The sequence below is a fragment of the Anolis carolinensis genome, chromosome 2 (assembly GCF_035594765.1).
Source record: "Anolis carolinensis isolate JA03-04 chromosome 2, rAnoCar3.1.pri, whole genome shotgun sequence".
NCBI classification, from domain to species: Eukaryota; Metazoa; Chordata; class Lepidosauria; order Squamata; family Dactyloidae; genus Anolis; species Anolis carolinensis.
This window is the reverse complement of record NC_085842.1, coordinates 83,613,463-83,632,593: the sequence shown is the minus strand read 5'-3', so window position 1 is coordinate 83,632,593 and position 19,131 is coordinate 83,613,463. Positions and strand designations below refer to the sequence as shown.

Below are 19,131 nucleotides of genomic sequence, written 5' to 3'. Positions count from 1 at the left end.
AATCTGCCTGTGACAAATAACTGGTGGGATCACAAGCCTGAAAAAGTTACAGAACATGAACACGCCTATTCTGGGATTTCTGAATTCAGGCTGACAAGAGTTTTGGACCATAATACTTCTGACCTCAAGATTGTGGGGGGGAAAAACAAAGTATGAATAATCGATGTTGCAATCCCAGGCGAAAGCAGAATTGACGAGAAGCAGCTGGAAAAGTTGACACGATACGAGGATTTAAAGATCAAACTGCAAAGACTCTGGCACAAGCCGGACAAGGTGGTCCCAGTGGTGATCGGCACACTGGGTGCAATGCCTAAAGACTTTGGCCTTCACTTAAGCACAATTGGGGCTGACAAAATTACCATCTGCCAGATGCAAAAGGCCACCATACTTGGATCTGCACATATTATTTGCCGATACATTACATAGTCCTAGACCAGTGGTTCCCACCCTTTTTTTAACCAGGGCCCACTTGACTAGGCCCTGCTTTGACCAAGGCCCACTTGACCAGGGATGACTTTGATCAGGGACCACTTGACCAGGAACCACTCTCCAACATTAGTACCACAAGGGTTACAAATCGGTTTTTGGTCAACTTTAGATTTGATTTGGTTATTTGAGTTGCTGATTCAGAAAATTGCATTGGATAGACCACATTAGCTTTAGTTGCTGATACAGAACATATGCCATTCAGTAGTCGCCATCTGCTCACCCACAGAAAACCATATTTAATAATTTAGAGCTGATGTGGTCTATCCAATGCAATGGTCAGCTCTGCAAAAAGGAGCGGAAATAAAATAAATAAATAAATAAAGAAGAAGGAGGTTCATGGACCGGATTGAGAACCACTGTCCTAGACACTTGGGAAGTGTCCGACATGTAATCCAATATAACAGCCAGCAGAGTGATCTTGTTTGCTGTGTACTAAATATCAAATAATAATAATAAAAAATATTTTTTTATTTCTAACCTGCCCTCTCCCCTCGAAGGGACTCAGGGCAGTTTATACATACAAAAGGTTAAAGTTCGATAATAATAATAATACCTTTTATTTGTTACTCTCCTCTCCTAATGGCTCAAGGTAGGATCCAACAAAGTCAAAACACATGAACATGAGTAACATACATTCAAATACATAGATCAAAGCACATCATTATAAAAAATGTTTTTTATTTATCATAGCTTGTAAAAGACAGATAAATGAGACCAGAAGCAAAGCAACCCTGATCTTCCCCAGAGGGCCAAAATGACTACTTTGAGGGTCCTTACACACAGACATATAACCTGGAATATTAAGGTAGAAAATCCTACAATATCTACTTTGAACTGAGTTATCTGTCTCCACACTGCTATATATTCCAGTTCAAAGCAGATAATGTGGGATTTTATTCAGCTTTGTGGAAGGGGCCCCTGATTGATTCATGTCTGTAATTCCTCTGTTTTTGGAGTGTTGTTTACTGTTCTGATTTTAGAGTTTTTAATACTGGTAGCCAGATCTTGTTCATTTTCATGGTTTCCTCCCTTCTGTTGAAATAGTTCACATACTTGTGGATATCTGTGGCTTCTCTGTGTAGTCTGACATGGTTGTTAGAGTCGTCCAGCATTTCTGTGTTCTCAAATAATATACTTTTTATCCAGCTGCGTGGAAGGGGCCTGAGACTGTATCTACAGTGTAAAATGAATGCAGTTTGGTGCAACTGTAACCTCCATGGATCAATGCTGTGGGATCATGGAATTTGTACTTTGGTGAGGCACCAGCACTGGCAGAGAAGGCTAAAAGCCTTGCAAAACTACAACTACCGTGATTCCATAGCATTGAGCCAGGGTAGTTCAAGTGAGGTCAAACTCTACAGTGGAGATGCACCCCGAGACATGAAAATTTGGGGAAGGAACATCAACAATGTATGATATGCAGATGGCAACAGATTAGTGGCTGAAAATAGCAAAGACTTGGAATGGCTATTGAAGAAAGGGGGAAAAGGCAAAAGCAGGTTTGCACCAGAATTTTCAAATAATGACGTATATCATAGGTGCCTTTTTGTCACCTGTCAACTTAAGAGCCACCCCATGGATTTCATAGGGTTTCTTAGCTCTGAGCTGGTTTTGCCAGTTCTTTCCTCTGAAATGTAGTCAATAGCACCCGGTACTTCTTTGTGGTCTCCCAAATACTGACCAGGGTTTACCCAGTTTAGTAGCCATTATAAGATCATTATTTAGCCCCTCTGAGACTTGTTTTACCTAAGGTTTATTTCTCACCAGTAACAAGAGCTCAGCAACCAGAAGGAAGTTGGGAGGTTCAAATCCTCACCCAGCGGTGTATCTTGCGGGAGCCCAGGTCAGGTATGACTGCATGTAGGATCACACATCTTCCCAAGAATCATGGGTGTGCATAAAGCGGGATATTCAGGCGGAATATCTTTTATCTGAAATGCTTAGGACCAGGGGTATTTGATGCAGTGGCTGGGAAAGCCTGCCCTATTCACCACAGAAACCTAAATCTCCAGCTCTAGAAAGGGAAGCTGTGATCCTATTTTGTCTCTTGCAGTTTTTTTTACAAATGAATCAAACCGTAAATCTTCAAACACAATGGATATGGAGTGTTGGATAGTAATTTTTAATTTTTTGTGCATGGAAATCTTGTACAGGTCAACATTCACTCGTTAAGAACGCCTGTTTTGTGTATTTTTTGCTTATTACATTACAGATTGATTGCATTTCCTTGCTATATTGACTCTTATGTATTTTATTTGGAAAGTCGCCCTGAAATGTCTTTGGCAGATTGCTCATTTGAGAAATGAAGGAGGCATTTTCTACATTCTCTGAAATATGTCATATTTTCTTTCAAGGATGGAGCCCTACTATTTTTAATATGTAAAATAATTATAAGCATAAGCTACCTCAGCTATGCTTTACTTTCTCAATAATAACATACACTTAGTTTTATTCCATTACAAGTATCCGTGTCCGGTTGCTCTCCCCATTGCTGCTGCAGAAAGAAATGATGTTGATTGCTGTAACTTTGTAAAATGCCATGTATGCCATCACTTTTCTTACATGTTACAAAGGAATAGGAAAAACTCAAAAGTAAATGGAATCAACACAATTATAACGAATTACATTTTCAGCTTTATTTGTTTAGACTATCATAATACATTTCTATTAAGCACTTTATTATACATAAAGGAATTGTATTTTTTGTTTACAGGATAACAGTATATCCAAAACATATTTGCAATTGGTTTCTTAGAAAGGTAGCAAGGAAAAAAATAAATTGTAAACTTTTGGAAGAACCCAAGACGACATGGCCTGTCCTAAACCATTTGTGTCGAAGTGGATTCTGCTCATGTTCCTTTACATTTATGAGATGTAATCAACATAAGTAATTAGCTTTTGTCTGTCCCTCAGGAACAAATTACACATGATCCTAAGCTGAGGTTAAGAGGAATTTAAGTCATTCTCCAGCAGCTACTCTTTGGCTTCTAAAATCCTCTAAATTTCCCCATATGGAGGCCCCAACTATGCGTTTACCTATAAAACTATACATCTGGTAGGCAATGGAGCTGAAAAGAATGACTGATTTGCACCATCATTCAGCATCAAAGCTTTCTAATCTGCATTATTTTTTTTTAAATAGAAGTCAGCACTTATATACACTTGTGTTTTGCCCCTTGTGGAAATGGGAGTCATGCTTTATCCACACTGATCATCCCAAAGCTATCAAAGTCCATTTAGCTTACTCTTCTTCCCAGGCTGCTGGTCTGAAAATTGTGACCCCTTTCAAACATACTGAGCCACGTTGCATTTAATGGCCTCAGAAGAAACCCCGAAGCTTCTTCAAAGTCCCAGGAACCCCATTAATTGTTCACAGGCCATGATGATTTCTCCTGTTCATGAAGTTTTATTTCCAGCAAACAATTATATTGGGGTCATTCTCCAGTCTTTCATCCAGCTCTCGATAGCTCATTCCTATGAAAGAAGCACAATATAATCGTGAAAGCGGATATTCAACAGTAATCTGACTTCCTCAGCAGAATTTAAATGACACAAGACTAAAGAGAAACTAGACAGGGGCAGAAAATAGGTGTTCTACAACAAACATGTTTTTATTTGTTATTTTCTTGTGAAGTGCCTCTGTGTTAGACTATGATTTTGAAGACCAGAGTTCAAATCCCCTCTCAACCATGGAAACCCACTGTATGACCTTCAGCAAGTCACACTCTCTCAGCCTCAGAGGAAGGCAACAGCAACCCTCCCTGTGGACAAATATTTTTTTAAAAGTCCCATGAAAGGTTTGCCTTAGGGTTGCTATTAGTGTTGGGTGTTCCTGGATGGCAAGGATAGTCCTTTATGGTCTCTTCCAACTCTATGATTCTCAAAAGTCTTGAAGACACTCAATAACTATAACTGCTACTGTAAACTGGTTGTCATTCATTATTGTATATTCAGTGCTTTATGACTCTATAGCAATTTGAGAAACCAGAGACACAGACCTGTTTTACAGCAAATTTCATCATAGCTATGGCAACCTGTGTACAGTCGTGCTGGATGACTTCTTTCGTCCCGGGATATTTTTACAGGATACTTTTGGAGCCGTCGAATAAGGCCCTTCATGAGACCAAATTGGATCAGCTTCCTGAAAATGAGAGAAACAAACTGTTCACAGACAAGTTAGGCAAAGCAGACAAGGCTTACAACTTCATCTTGTACTGGTCTTCTGTTGGGCAAGATATCTGGTTGGGGCAATTCTGAGACTGCTGGGGAATGTTCCAGCCCTTCTGGCTGCACACTACAGTTAATGGACAATGAATGCAGACAGCATTTTCCTGCGGACTTTATCCTAATCATATCATTTTGTCTGTTATTTTAAACCTTTCTATGACTTTTTTGCTGTTAATATAAACATGATATAAGAAAGTGCTGGAATAATATAATGGAAATTTAATCTTTCTCAATTAGATCAGCACTGAACCAACTATTAAATGGCAAATCTCATTAATTTAAATTATCTACTTTAGTTGAGACTCGTTTTTGCCATCAAGTCAACTTTGACATATGGTGACACAGTAAATGAGAGATCTCCAAGAGCAACTGGATAAATGAAACCTTTATTTCATTTTCCAGTGCTAATGTTCATCCCATATCAAATCAAAAGATAGATGCAACATTTTAAATACTATAATAAACTTATTGATGTTCACAAAGTCTTCAAAACAATTCTCTTCAATTCATGGGCAATACTTGTGAAACTTTGTTTAAGATTTCATTAGACCACTGTTAGTCAGAAAAATTACTTTGATGGCTAAATCAAGTTTGTGGCCACCAGTGTGTCATTTCTACTCTACAAACATAAGATTATTTCCTGCTCCTAGCTCTGCACTATTTTCCATGCACCCTACCTTAAGTGCCTTCTCATAGCTACCACTGCTATTACTATTAATAAGGCAATTGCAAAAGAAAAAAGTTGACAATCACCCGCCCCATAAACTGATCATTGTTAAATAATAATGTCCCAAAAGGGGGAGAGCACAACCTAACCTTTCATCCACTCTGTGGATTTGGAGAGTATAGCGGCAAATGAGATCTCGAACGGTTGTGCCAGGGCTTAGTCCACAGTACAGTTGGAAAATATCTCTTAGACTGGGTCGCTTGTTACCTATAAAAAAATTGTAGTAAAATAAAATCAAGACACTATTCTGAAACATTTGGCAATCACAAAAGCTAGTCATCCTTTAATAAAATTATCTTGTGTGTGCACATAGCAAATATCACATGCAAAATTCAATATTTAATAATGGTATTTATGATCTGTAAGATGTATAAAAATAACAAAAATACTCTTCATATGCAAAATTTCATTGAAAAACAACAAAGTTCATGTAGTAATAACTGGAGCTAAAAAGAACCCACATCAAGTTGTTAATTGGTAGGCTAAGTGCAAATTCATAAACACTGCTAAATGTGGGCCACAGAACTGCTACTTTTAATGATGATGCCAGCAATTAAATAGATACATTTACATGTCTTTGTCTGGAGCTGGAGATCGGCCAGTGACAGATGTATGAAATTCCATGCCAAACAACATTTTTTCATACAATTATTTCAGTGGTAGATTCACAACTCTGGTGATCCACATCTATAATAAAGTATTTCAGTAAATGGCCTTATGCAAATGCACTTCATTTTATGCTGGATTTCTAAAATGATGTTAACAAGAAGAGGAACAACCAGTTTGCTAGATAGAAATACTTGATAAATGCTTCCAGACTGCTAATCCTTAGACTGAAATCCTATGCATACTTCCCCAGATGTTAAGCCCCACTGAACTTAGTATGGCGTATCTCCTGCAGTCTGAGATCCAGTCTTCCATACCTGGCTTTGTGACATAGGAGAGACATTCGTCTTGGAGACTTTTATCATCAACCAGGTCCTGGACTTTAGGAGTAGTGCAATACACATTGGAGTACTGAAAGGAAAGTGAGAAATCTCTGTCAGATTCAAGAGAAATTCACACTGAAATAAAAATCACAATGATTCCTTGACAAGAACACCCCAAAGATATTAGACAGTATAATTTGCATAACTTCTGGGCTAAAAATGAGAAAATTAAAATTGCAGAACAAAGCTGCACCTAACACCGGAATAGAGTATTGGTACCTGCCTACTCTAAGAAAGTACTTTGTAGAAAGTATTGCTGAAAGAAATTCACTTGGCTACCACAAATTGGACAATGAATACCTCCGTTTGAAAAAAAAACCTATTTGAATGCATGGGAATTATATGTCCTACATCACAACTTCTTAAACTGTGTCCAAACCCCAAATAGGGTCCCCTTAGCTTAATGTTGGGGTCAGGAAAGGTTTTGCAGCAGTAAAGGAGTCCCCACAGGGAGATAGGGCTGGTTACAAAATAAATTATTATTATTATTATTAAAAGGTTTTTAATGTCACCTAGTGGCTGTTGTAGACGTTTACATGCATCTGTTAGCAACAACTTGCAGTGTTTACACTAGACTGCATAAAATGATTTAGCTGTCGTTCATAAAAAAGGAAAATCAGCCTGTTTAGCAAGCCTTGCAAATACTTGCCAACATACATTTTGATGCCTCAAATGTTAGACTTGTTTCTAGGTATATTTGACCTGCTGATTCCAAAAATGGCACCTGTTTCCCCCTATCAGCTTTAGCTTTTGAGATACAGAACATATAGCACATACCATTGCCATCTGTTCACCCACAGAAAACTATGTTTAAAAAAGTAGAGCTAATGCAGTCTAGCCAATGCAATTTTCTGAAATAGTGCCCCAAATAAGGACAAAACCCAAGACACTAAGAATTTTTAGAGGACTGGGCTGTGTTATCAGTGTTTGATTTTATAATTATTTTATATACCCATATACTTGGTTGTATAAAAACTTCTGGGGTTGTATAAAAACTTCTGGGTGGAAAAGGGTCTTGAGTAGAAAAGGTTCAAGAAAATCCAGTCTACATTAAATCATACCGGGAGTAAAAAAAATAACAGTAATCATAGTAAAAAGAAAACAGATTTACAAACATCCCAGAGTACTGGTCAATTACATATCTTTTCTATAGGATAAAGAACATTGTAAAATAAAACACATTTTTTAAATTGTTATATACTGAAGTTGTCCATAGAACTTGAAGCTCTGGGTTATGGAGTTGTCACTGCATGATCGAGATTCAAAATCAATAAATCCTGTCTCTTTTGGTAACTAAAATTACTAAGAGACTATCATCTCACTTGTACAAAAAAGTTACAATCATGGGGCTGGAAGAAACCAAAGGGCCATCCATTTCAGCCCCCTTTGAAGGAATACACAGTCAAAGCACTGCTGACAGATGGCCATCTAGCCTCTGTTTAAAAATGCTAGAGAAGGAGATTCTCTACTGTGTTTCAAAGCAACATATTTCACTATCAAGCAACAGCTACTGTCAGGAAGATGTTCCTAATATTTAGATGGAATCTCTTTTCTTTTGCTATTTGTTCTTGTAGTAATTGCATGACACTGTAACTAGATGAACTAGAGACTCACTGCTTAAAATCACCAAGCCCCTGATGATTTTGAACCACTTTCTCAGTAGACTCACCTGAAGTATGGAAACTAGAGTCACTACTCCATAGTACCTAGAAAACATCAAGGATGTTAGACCTTAACCAAGAGACTAAACTTCATAATTATGAATAAAATAAAAGGAATGCAAGAGGTATGTAGTGGTACAAACAGTTCCCAAGAATATTTGCTATCCTTTTTAGACACATTCCACAATTATTTGGTTGGGAATGTTTTCAGTATGTGGCATTAGTGCAGGTTATATTCCTTACATATTGGAAATATATCAGCTATGCTCAAAAGAGTGTTAGGTAGTTGAAAATGTGTATAATTCCCAAAATAAACAGTAATTTCTAAGGTGGGTGTGGTGGGATTTTACCCTTGTCTGTCAAGGAAAAAAGTGGGCGTTGAAAAGCTGGGAAGGAAAAGTTATAGGTTTACATGCTGCATCAAAAGAAATGTGAATGAAATTCCAATTAGGCTGAAATAGCTGAAATGCTAAATGAATCATCTGAAGCACAAGAGAGTTGTTTTCTTTTACAGCATTCCCTCCTCTTCTCCAATTTTCAGCAGCACTATAGTATGCAGGGAGGGGAAATTCGATCCCAACAACAATATCAATAATAATAATAATAATAATTTTATTCTTATATCCCGCCCCATCTCCCCGGAGGGACTCGGGGCGGCTTACATGGGGCCATGCCCAGACACAACAGCACAAATCAGATAAAACATTAAACCGAGCAGTAAAACTTCAACATGATTAAAAACAGTCATAAAAGTCAATATACACAATAATATTAAAATCCCGATTTGGGTCAAAAGATCCAGGCCAAGGTGCAAAGCAATATCAAGTTATCAGGGAGGGATAATTATACAGCAGGTGTAATACTTAAAGTGCTGAATGAATCCTAAAAACAATCCAGAGGGTCTACTGCTTAATAGGTAAATAACATAATCCCACAAGGATCAGTCAACGAAGGCCTTCTGGAATAGCCAAGTTTTCAGGCTCTTCCTGAAAGAAAGTAGGGTAGGGGCCTGCCTAATCTCCCTGGGGAGCGAGTTCCACAGCCGGGGGGCCACGGCGGAGAAGGCCCTCTCCCTTGTCCCCACCAACCGCAACTGCGAAGTTGGTGGAAGCGAGAGGAGGGCCTCCCCCAACGAGCGAAGAGGTCGTGCAGGTTCATAGGGGGAAATGCGGTCTCGAAGGTAGGTGGGTCCCAAACCGTTAAGGGCTTTGTAGGTGATAACCTGCACCTTGAATTGGGCTCGGAAAATAAATGGCAGCCAGTGGAGCTCTTTAAACAGCGGCGTTGAGCGCGCCCTGTAATCTGCCCCAGTTAGAAACCTGGCTGCCGATCGTTGTACTAGTTGTAGTTTCCGAGCTGTCTTCAAAGGCAGCCCCACGTAGAGCGCATTGCAGTAATCCAGTCTAGAGGTAACTAAGGCATGGACCACCATGGTCAGATCTGACTTCTCGAGGTATGGTCGCAGCTGGCGCACAAGTTTTAGTTGTGCAAAGGCCCTCCCAGCCACGGCCGACACCTGGGCCTCAAGTGTCAGCGCAGAGTCCAGGAGGACCCCCAAGCTGCTGACCTGCGCCTTCAGGGGGAGTGCAACCCCGTCAAGCACAGGTTGCCACCCAATACCCCGATCAGATGTACGACTGACCTGGAGGACCTCTGTCTTGTCAGGATTGAGCTTCAGCTTGTTCGTCCTCATCCAGGCCAATACAGCGGCCAGACACTGGTCCAGTATCCGAGGGGCTTCCTTAGAATTAGGTGGAAAGGAGTAGTAGAGTTGGGTGTCATCCGCGTAGAGATGGCACCGCACTCCAAAACTCCGGATGACCTCACCCAGCGGTTTCATGTAGATATTAAAAAGCATGGGGGACAAAATGGAACCTTGCGGGACCCCACAGGTCAATGGCCAGGGGTCCGAGCAGGTGTCCCCCAGCTTCACCAACTGGGAACGGCCCTCTAGGAAGGACTGGAGCCACTGCAGAACAGTACCCCCAAGGCCCATCCCGGAGAGACGTCCCTGAAGGATACCATGGTCGATGATATCGAAAGCCGCTGAGATGTCCAAGAGAACCAGCAGGGTCACACTCCCCCTGTCCAGCTCTCTGCGGAGGTCATCCACCAAGGCGACCAAAGCCGTCTCGGTACTGTAGCCAGGTCTGAAACCAGACTGCGATTGGTCCAGAAAATCCGTATCTTCCAAGAATCCCTGGAGCTGGGAAGCAACCACCCGCTCCAATTGCTTTTAGCCACAGGAAAAATGCTCCTACTGACGCCAAAATAAACTTTTTCTAGAGCTGAAAGCAACACGATGGGACCACCTTTTGTTGAGATTGCAACTGCCTGCTACTATCCTAATAAACCACCAGGCCCTTGAACACCTCTTATTGATGTTTAAAACCTTTTCATTTTTATTTTGTTGCATTACATGGGTTTCTTTCTAAATTGCAGGGATGCTGAATGGAAAGAGCTAAATGAAGAGGAGAGCACAATATCACATAAATGTTTTTGCTCAAACCAAGCAGTTCACTCTCCTTTTTGCATCTGACACTCACAAGAGGTTCTGGATGGCAATGCGAACCAAATTAAGCTCCACATCTGCTTCAGCTGAGATTTTCTGAACATGCCGGAATCCATCAATGTATGGCAAGATCTAGGAGGAAAATGTAGATAAAAAAACCTAATCTGAAATGCAAACATTGAGTCCTCACGGGGAGAAAGGTAGGGTATAAATAAATAAAAACATGTTAAACTGTGAAGACAAAACAAGATAATTCTGGTGAACAATCTTTCTGCACAATGATCACTGAGAAAATATCTCATCAAGAGTTTACGAATACACACTTGTGTTACAGGCAGAAGACACCCCCTTTCCAACAGTATGAGACCTTAACCAAAGTGAAGAAATTAAGATGAACAATGCGTGGATTTACCCTAAAATATATTCTGTTTAATATATTCACTGCATGTGAATTAGCATTAAATTCTGTGTGGGGAAAGTGCAGAGCTCCAGACTTTGAAGAACAACTACCATATACCCTAGCCAGCATAGCCTGTGGTGCAGGAAGATTGCAGATGCAGACCAACCATATCTGGAAGGCCATACATCCCTTCTACCTGAAGTATAGGATCAGGCTCGTCAAACAAAGACTTCCTAGTGACAATTTGCTCCTTGAGTTAGAGGCCAGCTTGTTCCATAAACCTTTTGAGGTCAAATCCAGATAATTTTGTTTCAGGTGGAGCACTGGTGAAAGAGGTTGTGACAGTTGTTGTCGCATTATTTTGTAAAATCAGAGCAAGGGACAAGCTCCCTCCCTTCTGTGTACTCACCTGCTGAGTGGTGAGGTCCCACTGGGAATTGAAGAAATCATCCTTGTCCTGGGTGAAGACTGGAACATCATACTCCTGCACAATGGGGGGATCGGGGCGCTGCTCAATCACTTTCAGGTGAATGGTGTTGGATTCGTCTGTAGGAAAGAGAAAAGTAGGATGAAGGGGCTTTATGGGATGGGGATTGGCAGGCTATTGGTTTCTGTGAGTTTTTCAGGTTGTATGGCCATGTTGCAGTAGCATTCTCTCTTGAAGTTTCACCTGCACCTGTGGTTGGCATCTTCAAAGGTTCTGAGCAACCCAATGATTCTGGCCATGAAAGCATTTGATGATAAAACAATCTCTCCCTCCCCTACCCACCCGAAATCTGAATTTCAGTGCATCAAACTGCAGATGGGCAGCTGGATGGTCAGTGGCAAGTGATGGGGAAAGAAATTTTCCAGTGAATCTTTCTTTAGCTATCACTTTGCTATCAAACTACTGCAGTTAGCACAAAGTAGTCTAAAATTTTAATTCTAAGATCATTGAAATAATGATAACTGGCAACTTTCTTTTTCTAATAAATGTAACAAGAAACATAGCATAGGAAAATAAAGATTCTCTACAAAAACCTGCTTCTCCCAAAAAATCACAACGTATTTTAATATTTTGTTTAAGTTGCAATCTGCATCAATGTATTTGTTAACACTACCTATGGGCAGAGTGCATTTGCCAGTGGCATTCAGTTCCTCAAGTAAGATAGTCATGATGGGTATCAACTTTTGTTTGCTGTCTTCATTGGAAATGAAGCCACTCTCCAGCTAGAAAAGAACAAAAAAACCTACCATAAACTTACATGAACATATGTTACACTAGAATACAGTGGACAGAGAATATTCCACATTTAAAGAAAATAAGATTTCTTCATGGAGAATAGGTTTGTAATTTTTTACAATCATGACAAACATGTTTACCTAGCAGTAAAAACACTCTCAGCAGTACAGTAGGCCCCCACATTTGAGAGGGATATGGGTCCAGGACACCTGTGAAAGTGGGAAAATCATTAATTTAAAAAGTGGGGTTTTTTTAGCCTACATCCTCCAGTGCAACTCTGGAAGTTCACTATCAAATTGTCCCGGATGACCTACAAATGGGTAGGGGAGTTTTCTCTCTATGAATCTCAGGTCCTGAACATGCACACCCTTGAAACAATCATATAAATACATGGTTTTTGAAACAGTAGAACAGCTTCAAGGAACAAAGTAATTGTGGGATACTTATTTTTTTTAATGACTACAGGAATAATCTTGGTACAAAGCAGATAAACACCGACACTTTACAAGCCTACACAGTTAACTAAAAAGATAATGTGTTGTTTAAAAACAGTTGCAAATGAGAATGAAGAGGCAGTGGGAATGTGGTATCTGGTCACTAATAACATCATAGGCACTGTCCAATAGTCACATAATATTTAGCACAGTAGACATGGTTGTATATTTGGCTGTTCTGTTCCAAAGTTTATCAGGCACTTTTCAAATCCTTACAAAAGTCATGAAAAACGCAGCCTGCCATCAATAAAAAAGCAAAAGAAGATAAAATAAGGTCAAGTGTGTTTCCACATTACTAAAATCATGTAACCTGTCTACACCCTCAGGCAGGGAAATGTGACTCAGGATATTCATACTATGTCTAACCTCTAGAGTGGTAAGATAACCTGCCAGTTTCTTCACAATAGGCTCCAATGCACAGGTCTTCGCTCTGGCATCACAAACAAAGCCAAGGTTGAAGAGCAAGGCATTCCGGCTGTATTTCTTATGTTCAATACACACTGGGCAACCAATTAGCTTTTTATCCATTGCTGTGCTGTTAAAAAGAAATAATTTCATGGTTATTAAATGTAATTTCAATTGCATTTACTTTAGCCAAGTATGCAATGTATTATGTAATTGCATTTGAAGAAGCAATAACTTATGAAAATCCTATAATAGTTCCTCCGCAATCTAAATTATTTAATATATCATGACTCCTTATGTTTAATCTATTTCATTTAATCTAGATTTTCCCAATTGTTATCTCCATCTGTCTTTGGGTCAGGTATGTAAAGATGCAAGTTTCAAGGTGTGTATTTCTAATGGGATGGGAAGATTTTGGGCATAAATGGGTGTTACAAATCCAACCTTCATATCCAGTCTGGTAGCAAGTGTGATATACTGTACATATTTCCTCAATTCTAAGACACACCCTTTCTCATATAAACGTATCTAAAAATGGGGGCTTTTTATTTATTTAAATAAAGCATTTTTTTCTCTTGGTGGCACTGAAATTAGTATGCATCTTACAATCAATGGCGTTTTAGAACCGATGAAGTATACATCTTGGTCCATCTAACTATCTGGCCCATCAAATGGAAGAAACTAATTAGCTGAAATCCATACACACAGATCTCTAGTTCTCTCTAAGTGTATGCACAGCTGGTTTAGGCCTTGTACTCATTAAGTGAACAACCTGAAATTTCCCATTTATCAGGATGGTGAATTTCTTAAAACTACTACCGGAATGATGATTTCTTTTAATTTCTTTCCCAATATTACATTTTAATAGTCCTAGACAGAATAATTTCAGGTTATCAGTGTAGACTTAACTGAACGTTCTACCTTACCCCAATATTGAGAATGCTCGCACTTTGTCTCCTTCGCCCCAAAAGCACCTTATAACACATCATTGCACTTTAGTTTTAATTGCCCTCTCTGTCACTCCTTTCTCTTAGTTGCGGCTCCTTTTTATCTCATTATTTTATGTTCCAAATTGGTTTTTATTGTTATTGTATTGCACTTGTATTCATGTCTGATTTTATTGTGTCTTACATATTTGAATATGCAATTTTTATCTGTTTTAATCTGTTTATTGTTCTTGGGCTTTGCCCTGTGTTAGCCGCCCTGAGTCCCTACGGGGAGATGGAGCCCAGATAGAAAAATAAAATTATTATTATATTAATCTTAATCAGTTTACTAGATGGGTTGAATGGCAAACCTAGGAATTCATCTGTTTTCAGTTTCTGTCCTGGGTGGACCTTGCTGACAGATGCTAAAGTGCTAATAGGCAACTAATTGAAAATAGATGAGAGTGCTCTCTGGGAATTACAGCATGGCCCATTTTGTCTTGCATTTTGTCAAATCAGCACACAATTGAGACCAGGCAAATTATAGAGGCAGAAAATCTCAGAAGAACTGTTCTCACTTCCTGACAATCTAATTGAGGACAAGAAGCTAAAGATATGGTGTTCAATGGGCATGATGAAAGGACAATGAAAACTTATATCATTCACATGGCAAGGCATATTTTTTGTTCATAATCCTGGGTAATACTTACACTGTGATGAGCTTGTTTTGCAGTTCAGGTTTAGTGATGATATACACCTGAACTGTGTCAAAGAGCTCTCGGGAAATGAAATCCTCTGGTACCTGCAGGGGGAAGAGACCACTGCAAGTAAATAAAAAAATTAAATGAAAAAAGAATGCAAATGTAGACAAACCGCAACTTCTAAAGATAACGTAACATTTCAAAATACGATTTTATGCATTTTTCTCACTGCCCGTTATCTTAATATAAGTGTGTTTGTGCTATTATAGTAAATATTTTGTTTTAATTCTCTGCACAGGCCAAATTACCCTGGACAATACTTTCCTTGTAGTAGCACCTTGGTTATGGAATGATCTCCCTTTAGAGGCCCAATTATCTCCTACCTTGACTTTATTTCATGAACATATTTCAGGAGTGCTTTAGTTGACTATTCCTGCAATGGTTCAATGCTGTGGAATCATGTGAGTTGCAGCTTAGTGAGAAGGCTAAAGGTTTGTGCAACTACAGCTCCCATGATTCCATAGAATCAAGCCATGGGATTTAAAGTGGTATCAAACTGCATTAATTCTACAATGTAGATGTACCCTAAGATTTTATAATCTGGTGATTTCAGTGCCAAGCTATAACATAGCTTTAAAAAAATTAAAACCATTGGGGTTTCACAATTTTACCCAGCGTATACCTGCATATGTAATTAATATCATTTAATTTTTTAGACATTTTCAAATATTCTTATCACGCACATTTACTGCTTCATATTTTAAATGATTTCAAATTGTTTAGATTGATTTTATTGACATGGCCCCAAGATTTAGGGCAGGATATAAGCCAAAATAAAAGGCCTTAGTTTTTAAACAAAGGAGATAGATTCTCCCATCCTTCCGAAGTTGTGTACCATTAGAAAATAATCAGAGGAAAACAATTCTTAAAATGGTGGAGTATAGCTGTAGGAAAGGGTGTAGTTTAGATCTTGCTTGTGAAAAACAAGGACCTCAGCATAGCTGTAGAGCCCATGTTTTTCATGTAGAAAGTCTCAGTTTTAAATACAGGTCTAATGCAACAAATATCTTGTCTGAAGTCCTGGACTGCTGCTGTTAGTTCTAATAGAAAAAACTAAGCCCAAAGGACAAAGTGTCTGGGGGCCCTTCCACACAGCCATATAACCCAGACTATCAAAGCCACAATATCTGCTTTGAACTGGGTTATTTGAGTCCACACTGCCATATAATCCAGTTCAATGCAGAAAATGTGGGATTTTATTCAGCTGTGTGGAAGGGGCCTGGGATAGTATATGACAGAACGGATGTTTTTCCCACCAGCAATTCTAGCATTCAGTTTAAACACCCCAAGTCTCTGGTATTACAAACCTGGTATGTTATTTTAGGTCCAAGCGTTGGGTGGAATTCACTGAAAAATATGCACTCAATTCTGCTGCTTACTTCCATTGTGAGAACTACAAAAGATCAAACAGAGGACTGATGTCAAATGCCGCACTATTTTCATTTTTAATCAGAATAACTTTTAAGTCCTCAGAAACTACTTCTAAGTTCCTAATAACATCCTGTCTGAAAGGCCTATAAGTTTTCTGACCATTTTGTAACTTTTGGATCATGAATAAAGGAGTTGACCTGTCAATATCCCCATCTACATTGACTGATATTGAAGACAGAGATTTTGCTGTGCAGGTGAAATCCTGAAACAAGTTTAAGGCCTGGATGGAGATTATTACACAAATCAGAGCATTGAGGAACATTATGGGCCTTTGTTGTTTGGTTTTGTGAGAGTCTGTTGCCTGACTGCAGCAGTCTGTATTGTGTTAAACCACCTGGCGGAAAAATACCAAAATCCCTCCTACAACAAGTTATATGCCACTTTTACTGATCCAAAAGCTGCCTTTGATGCAATCCCAAGAACTAGGCTGTGGCAAAAACTGACAAAAGATTGCTCTAGCTGATTAAGAACTTATACTCCAATACCACAACACTAGTTTGAGACTAGCATTGACCTGCATTAAATAGTTAGTGTATGTCGGGAATGGGCAAATTTGGGCCCTCCAGGTGTTTTGGAATTCAACTCCCACAATTTCTAACAGCCTACCGGCCTACAGCTTAAAATATACAAATATACAATATTAAAACAATATATAATTGCATATTATTATATAGTATTGGTAGTAATTATATTTAATATATTCGCATCACTATATTACATTTTTATTATATATTATTATATTGTATTATTATTAGCATTATATCAAATTACATATTATCAATGTAATACATTATATTATTAGCATTGCACAATATTAGTATTACATATTACTATATTGTACTATACCCATATATTGCAATATGAGTAATATTACATGTAATATATATAATTATTATATTATTATATATTATTATATTGTACCGTATTCTTATACCACAATATTGTTGGAATTCAACCCCACACTGCCCAAGTCTGCAGTCCTCAATGAGGAACAGTTAGTAAGTTTAGGAATAGGCTGAGGGAAAGCCTTCTCCCCCCTCTCCTGAATGACAGTTGGAATGTATCTATTTGTTCTCTTCCCTCTCTTTCTGCTCTCATTCTACTTGGTTATGTAGAACGATACTTTGCAGGTGCATGCGTTTTGCTTCCGACACCTGCTTTTTCCATCAGTGTGTATTGAGATCTTTCTCTGATTGTGTGTATCAGGAGAGATGTAGTGCTTGGAGATTTTTCCCTCTTTTGAACCCTAAAAAGTTCTTTACTATTAAGAAATCTAGTTATTTTTGTAAATGAACCTTTTGTAATCTTAAAGACTGAACCTGGATCTTTGCTTCCTAAGTTTTAAATTATTTTCCAGCAATAACACTTCATGCTCTGCTTGCTGTGAGCTAAATGCTCAACTATAAGTATCCTGTTTGTAGTTTTTGGATGCTCTGCTGTATATTTGGGAGTCTTGCCTAACGAAATCCTAATAAATATATATAAAATAGACTACCAGAATCCTATATGATTCGTATAGCACAAGTTGCAAAAAAGGTAAAGGTTTCCCCTGACGTTAAGTCCAGTCATATCTGACTCTGGGGGTTGGTGCTCATCTCCATTTCTAAGCCGAAGAGCTGGTGTTGTCTGTAGACTCCTCCAAGGTCATGTAGCTGGCATGGCATGACTGCATGGAGCGCCGTTACCTTCCCGCTGGAGCAGTACCTTTTGATCTACTCACACTGGCATGTTTTCGAACTGCTAGGTTGGCAGGAGCTGGAGCTAACAGCGGCCGCTCCCGCCGCTCCCGGGGTTTGAACCTGGGACCTTTTGGTCTCCAGCTCAGCGCTTTAACGCACTTTGCCACTGGGGCTCCTAGCACAAGTTGTAATATATATAATATATAATATTATAAAATTACTGCATTATACATAATAAGGTAAAGTAAAGGTAATGGTTTCCCGATATTAAGTCTAGTCGTATCCGACTTTGGGGGTTGGTGCTCATCTCAATTTCTAAGCTGAAGAGCCGGTGTTATCTGTAGACTCCTCCAAGTTCATGTGGCCGGCATGACTGCATGGAGCGCCATTACCTTCCCACCGGAACGATACCTATTGATCTACTCACATTTGCATGCTTTCGAACTGCTAGGTTGGCAGAAGCTGGGGCTAACAGCAGGAGCTCACCCCACTCCCCGGATTCCAACCACCAATCTTTCAGTCAGCAAGTTCAACAGCTGTGGTTTCATCCTCTGCGCCACCAGGGGCTCCCATTTAAAATATATTAGTATTATTACATTACAATGTTATTGTTTCTATATAATATTTATAATATTTCTATATTATACTGTATATATTGAGGGGCTCCCAAGTGATGTTGCAGGAATTTTCCTTATTCCTTGCCTAAGAAAATTCTATCACCATAAGTAGGCAGGTGTGTTGAAGGCGTTCACAAACCTGCACTACTTCTGACCTCTCAATCTCACATATGAGGACAAAAAATACGAATTGCTTTTTGAAAAATATCCTCAATAAACTCCAGTTGATTCTCGTTTTAAACGAACAGCCATAGTCAGAGGCCGTTCCTCTCTGGCCCTCTGGCCCTGGCAAGGCCCCGGCCAGAGACTGAGGGCAACAGGGCCCTCTTTCTAGGTAGCCGCTGGGTCCCTCTCAAGATGCCCCAAAGCCTCGCTCACCTGACGCGAAGGAACCCGCTCTGCCAAACCGAGCATGCGCACACCCAACCTCAAACAGGTAAGACTCGTGGGGGGGGGGGGGAAGAGTAAACGCTCTGTTTTACTGCGCAGGCGCGAAGGGGGCGTGAGTGGGGAGGGCTAGAGAGAGTCGTAGAACTACGCATGCGTACATTTTAACAACCCGGAGGAGAACTTGGCCGTACTACAAATGCG

The 19,131-nt window shown here is 39.4% G+C and overlaps 1 protein-coding gene across 3 annotated transcripts; it reads right to left on the bottom strand.

Annotated features, from left to right (window-relative positions):
• Positions 1 to 3,100: 3,100 nt before the first annotated feature.
• Positions 3,101 to 19,053, bottom strand: nprl2 (NPR2 like, GATOR1 complex subunit). 3 transcript variants are annotated; one of them, XM_008105049.2, is made up of 12 exons: positions 18,919 to 19,053; positions 16,121 to 16,206; positions 14,763 to 14,854; positions 13,088 to 13,256; positions 12,106 to 12,214; positions 11,415 to 11,551; positions 10,640 to 10,737; positions 8,102 to 8,138; positions 6,367 to 6,460; positions 5,533 to 5,650; positions 4,488 to 4,630; positions 3,101 to 3,963 (listed from the first exon to the last, which is right to left on the bottom strand). In XM_008105049.2, exons 2-12 carry the CDS (start codon positions 16,196 to 16,198, stop codon positions 3,896 to 3,898), a joined length of 1,143 nt encoding a protein of 380 aa, XP_008103256.1. In that variant the 5' UTR covers positions 16,199 to 16,206; positions 18,919 to 19,053; the 3' UTR covers positions 3,101 to 3,895. The 3 variants fall into 3 exon arrangements, with proteins under 3 accessions (XP_008103256.1, XP_016847066.1, XP_003217608.1); XM_016991577.2 differs by having other exon boundaries at positions 14,763 to 14,873; positions 18,919 to 18,959; XM_003217560.3 differs by lacking the exon at positions 18,919 to 19,053 and adding an exon at positions 18,680 to 18,879.
• Positions 19,054 to 19,131: the final 78 nt, after the last annotated feature.

Bases quoted from the DNA above. Each gene is read 5' to 3' on its own strand.
- nprl2 (XM_008105049.2), bottom strand. From the start codon at position 16,198: ATGGAAGTAAGCAGCAGAATTGAGTGCATATTTTTCAGTGAATTCCAC. The intron at 13,257-14,762 runs GTAAGTATTACC...TCTTTTTAACAG, and splicing joins CAAAACAAGCTCATCACAGT to CACAGCAATGGATAAAAAGC. The intron at 12,215-13,087 runs GTTAGACATAGT...GTTCTTTTCTAG, and splicing joins GTTATCTTACCACTCTAGAG to CTGGAGAGTGGCTTCATTTC.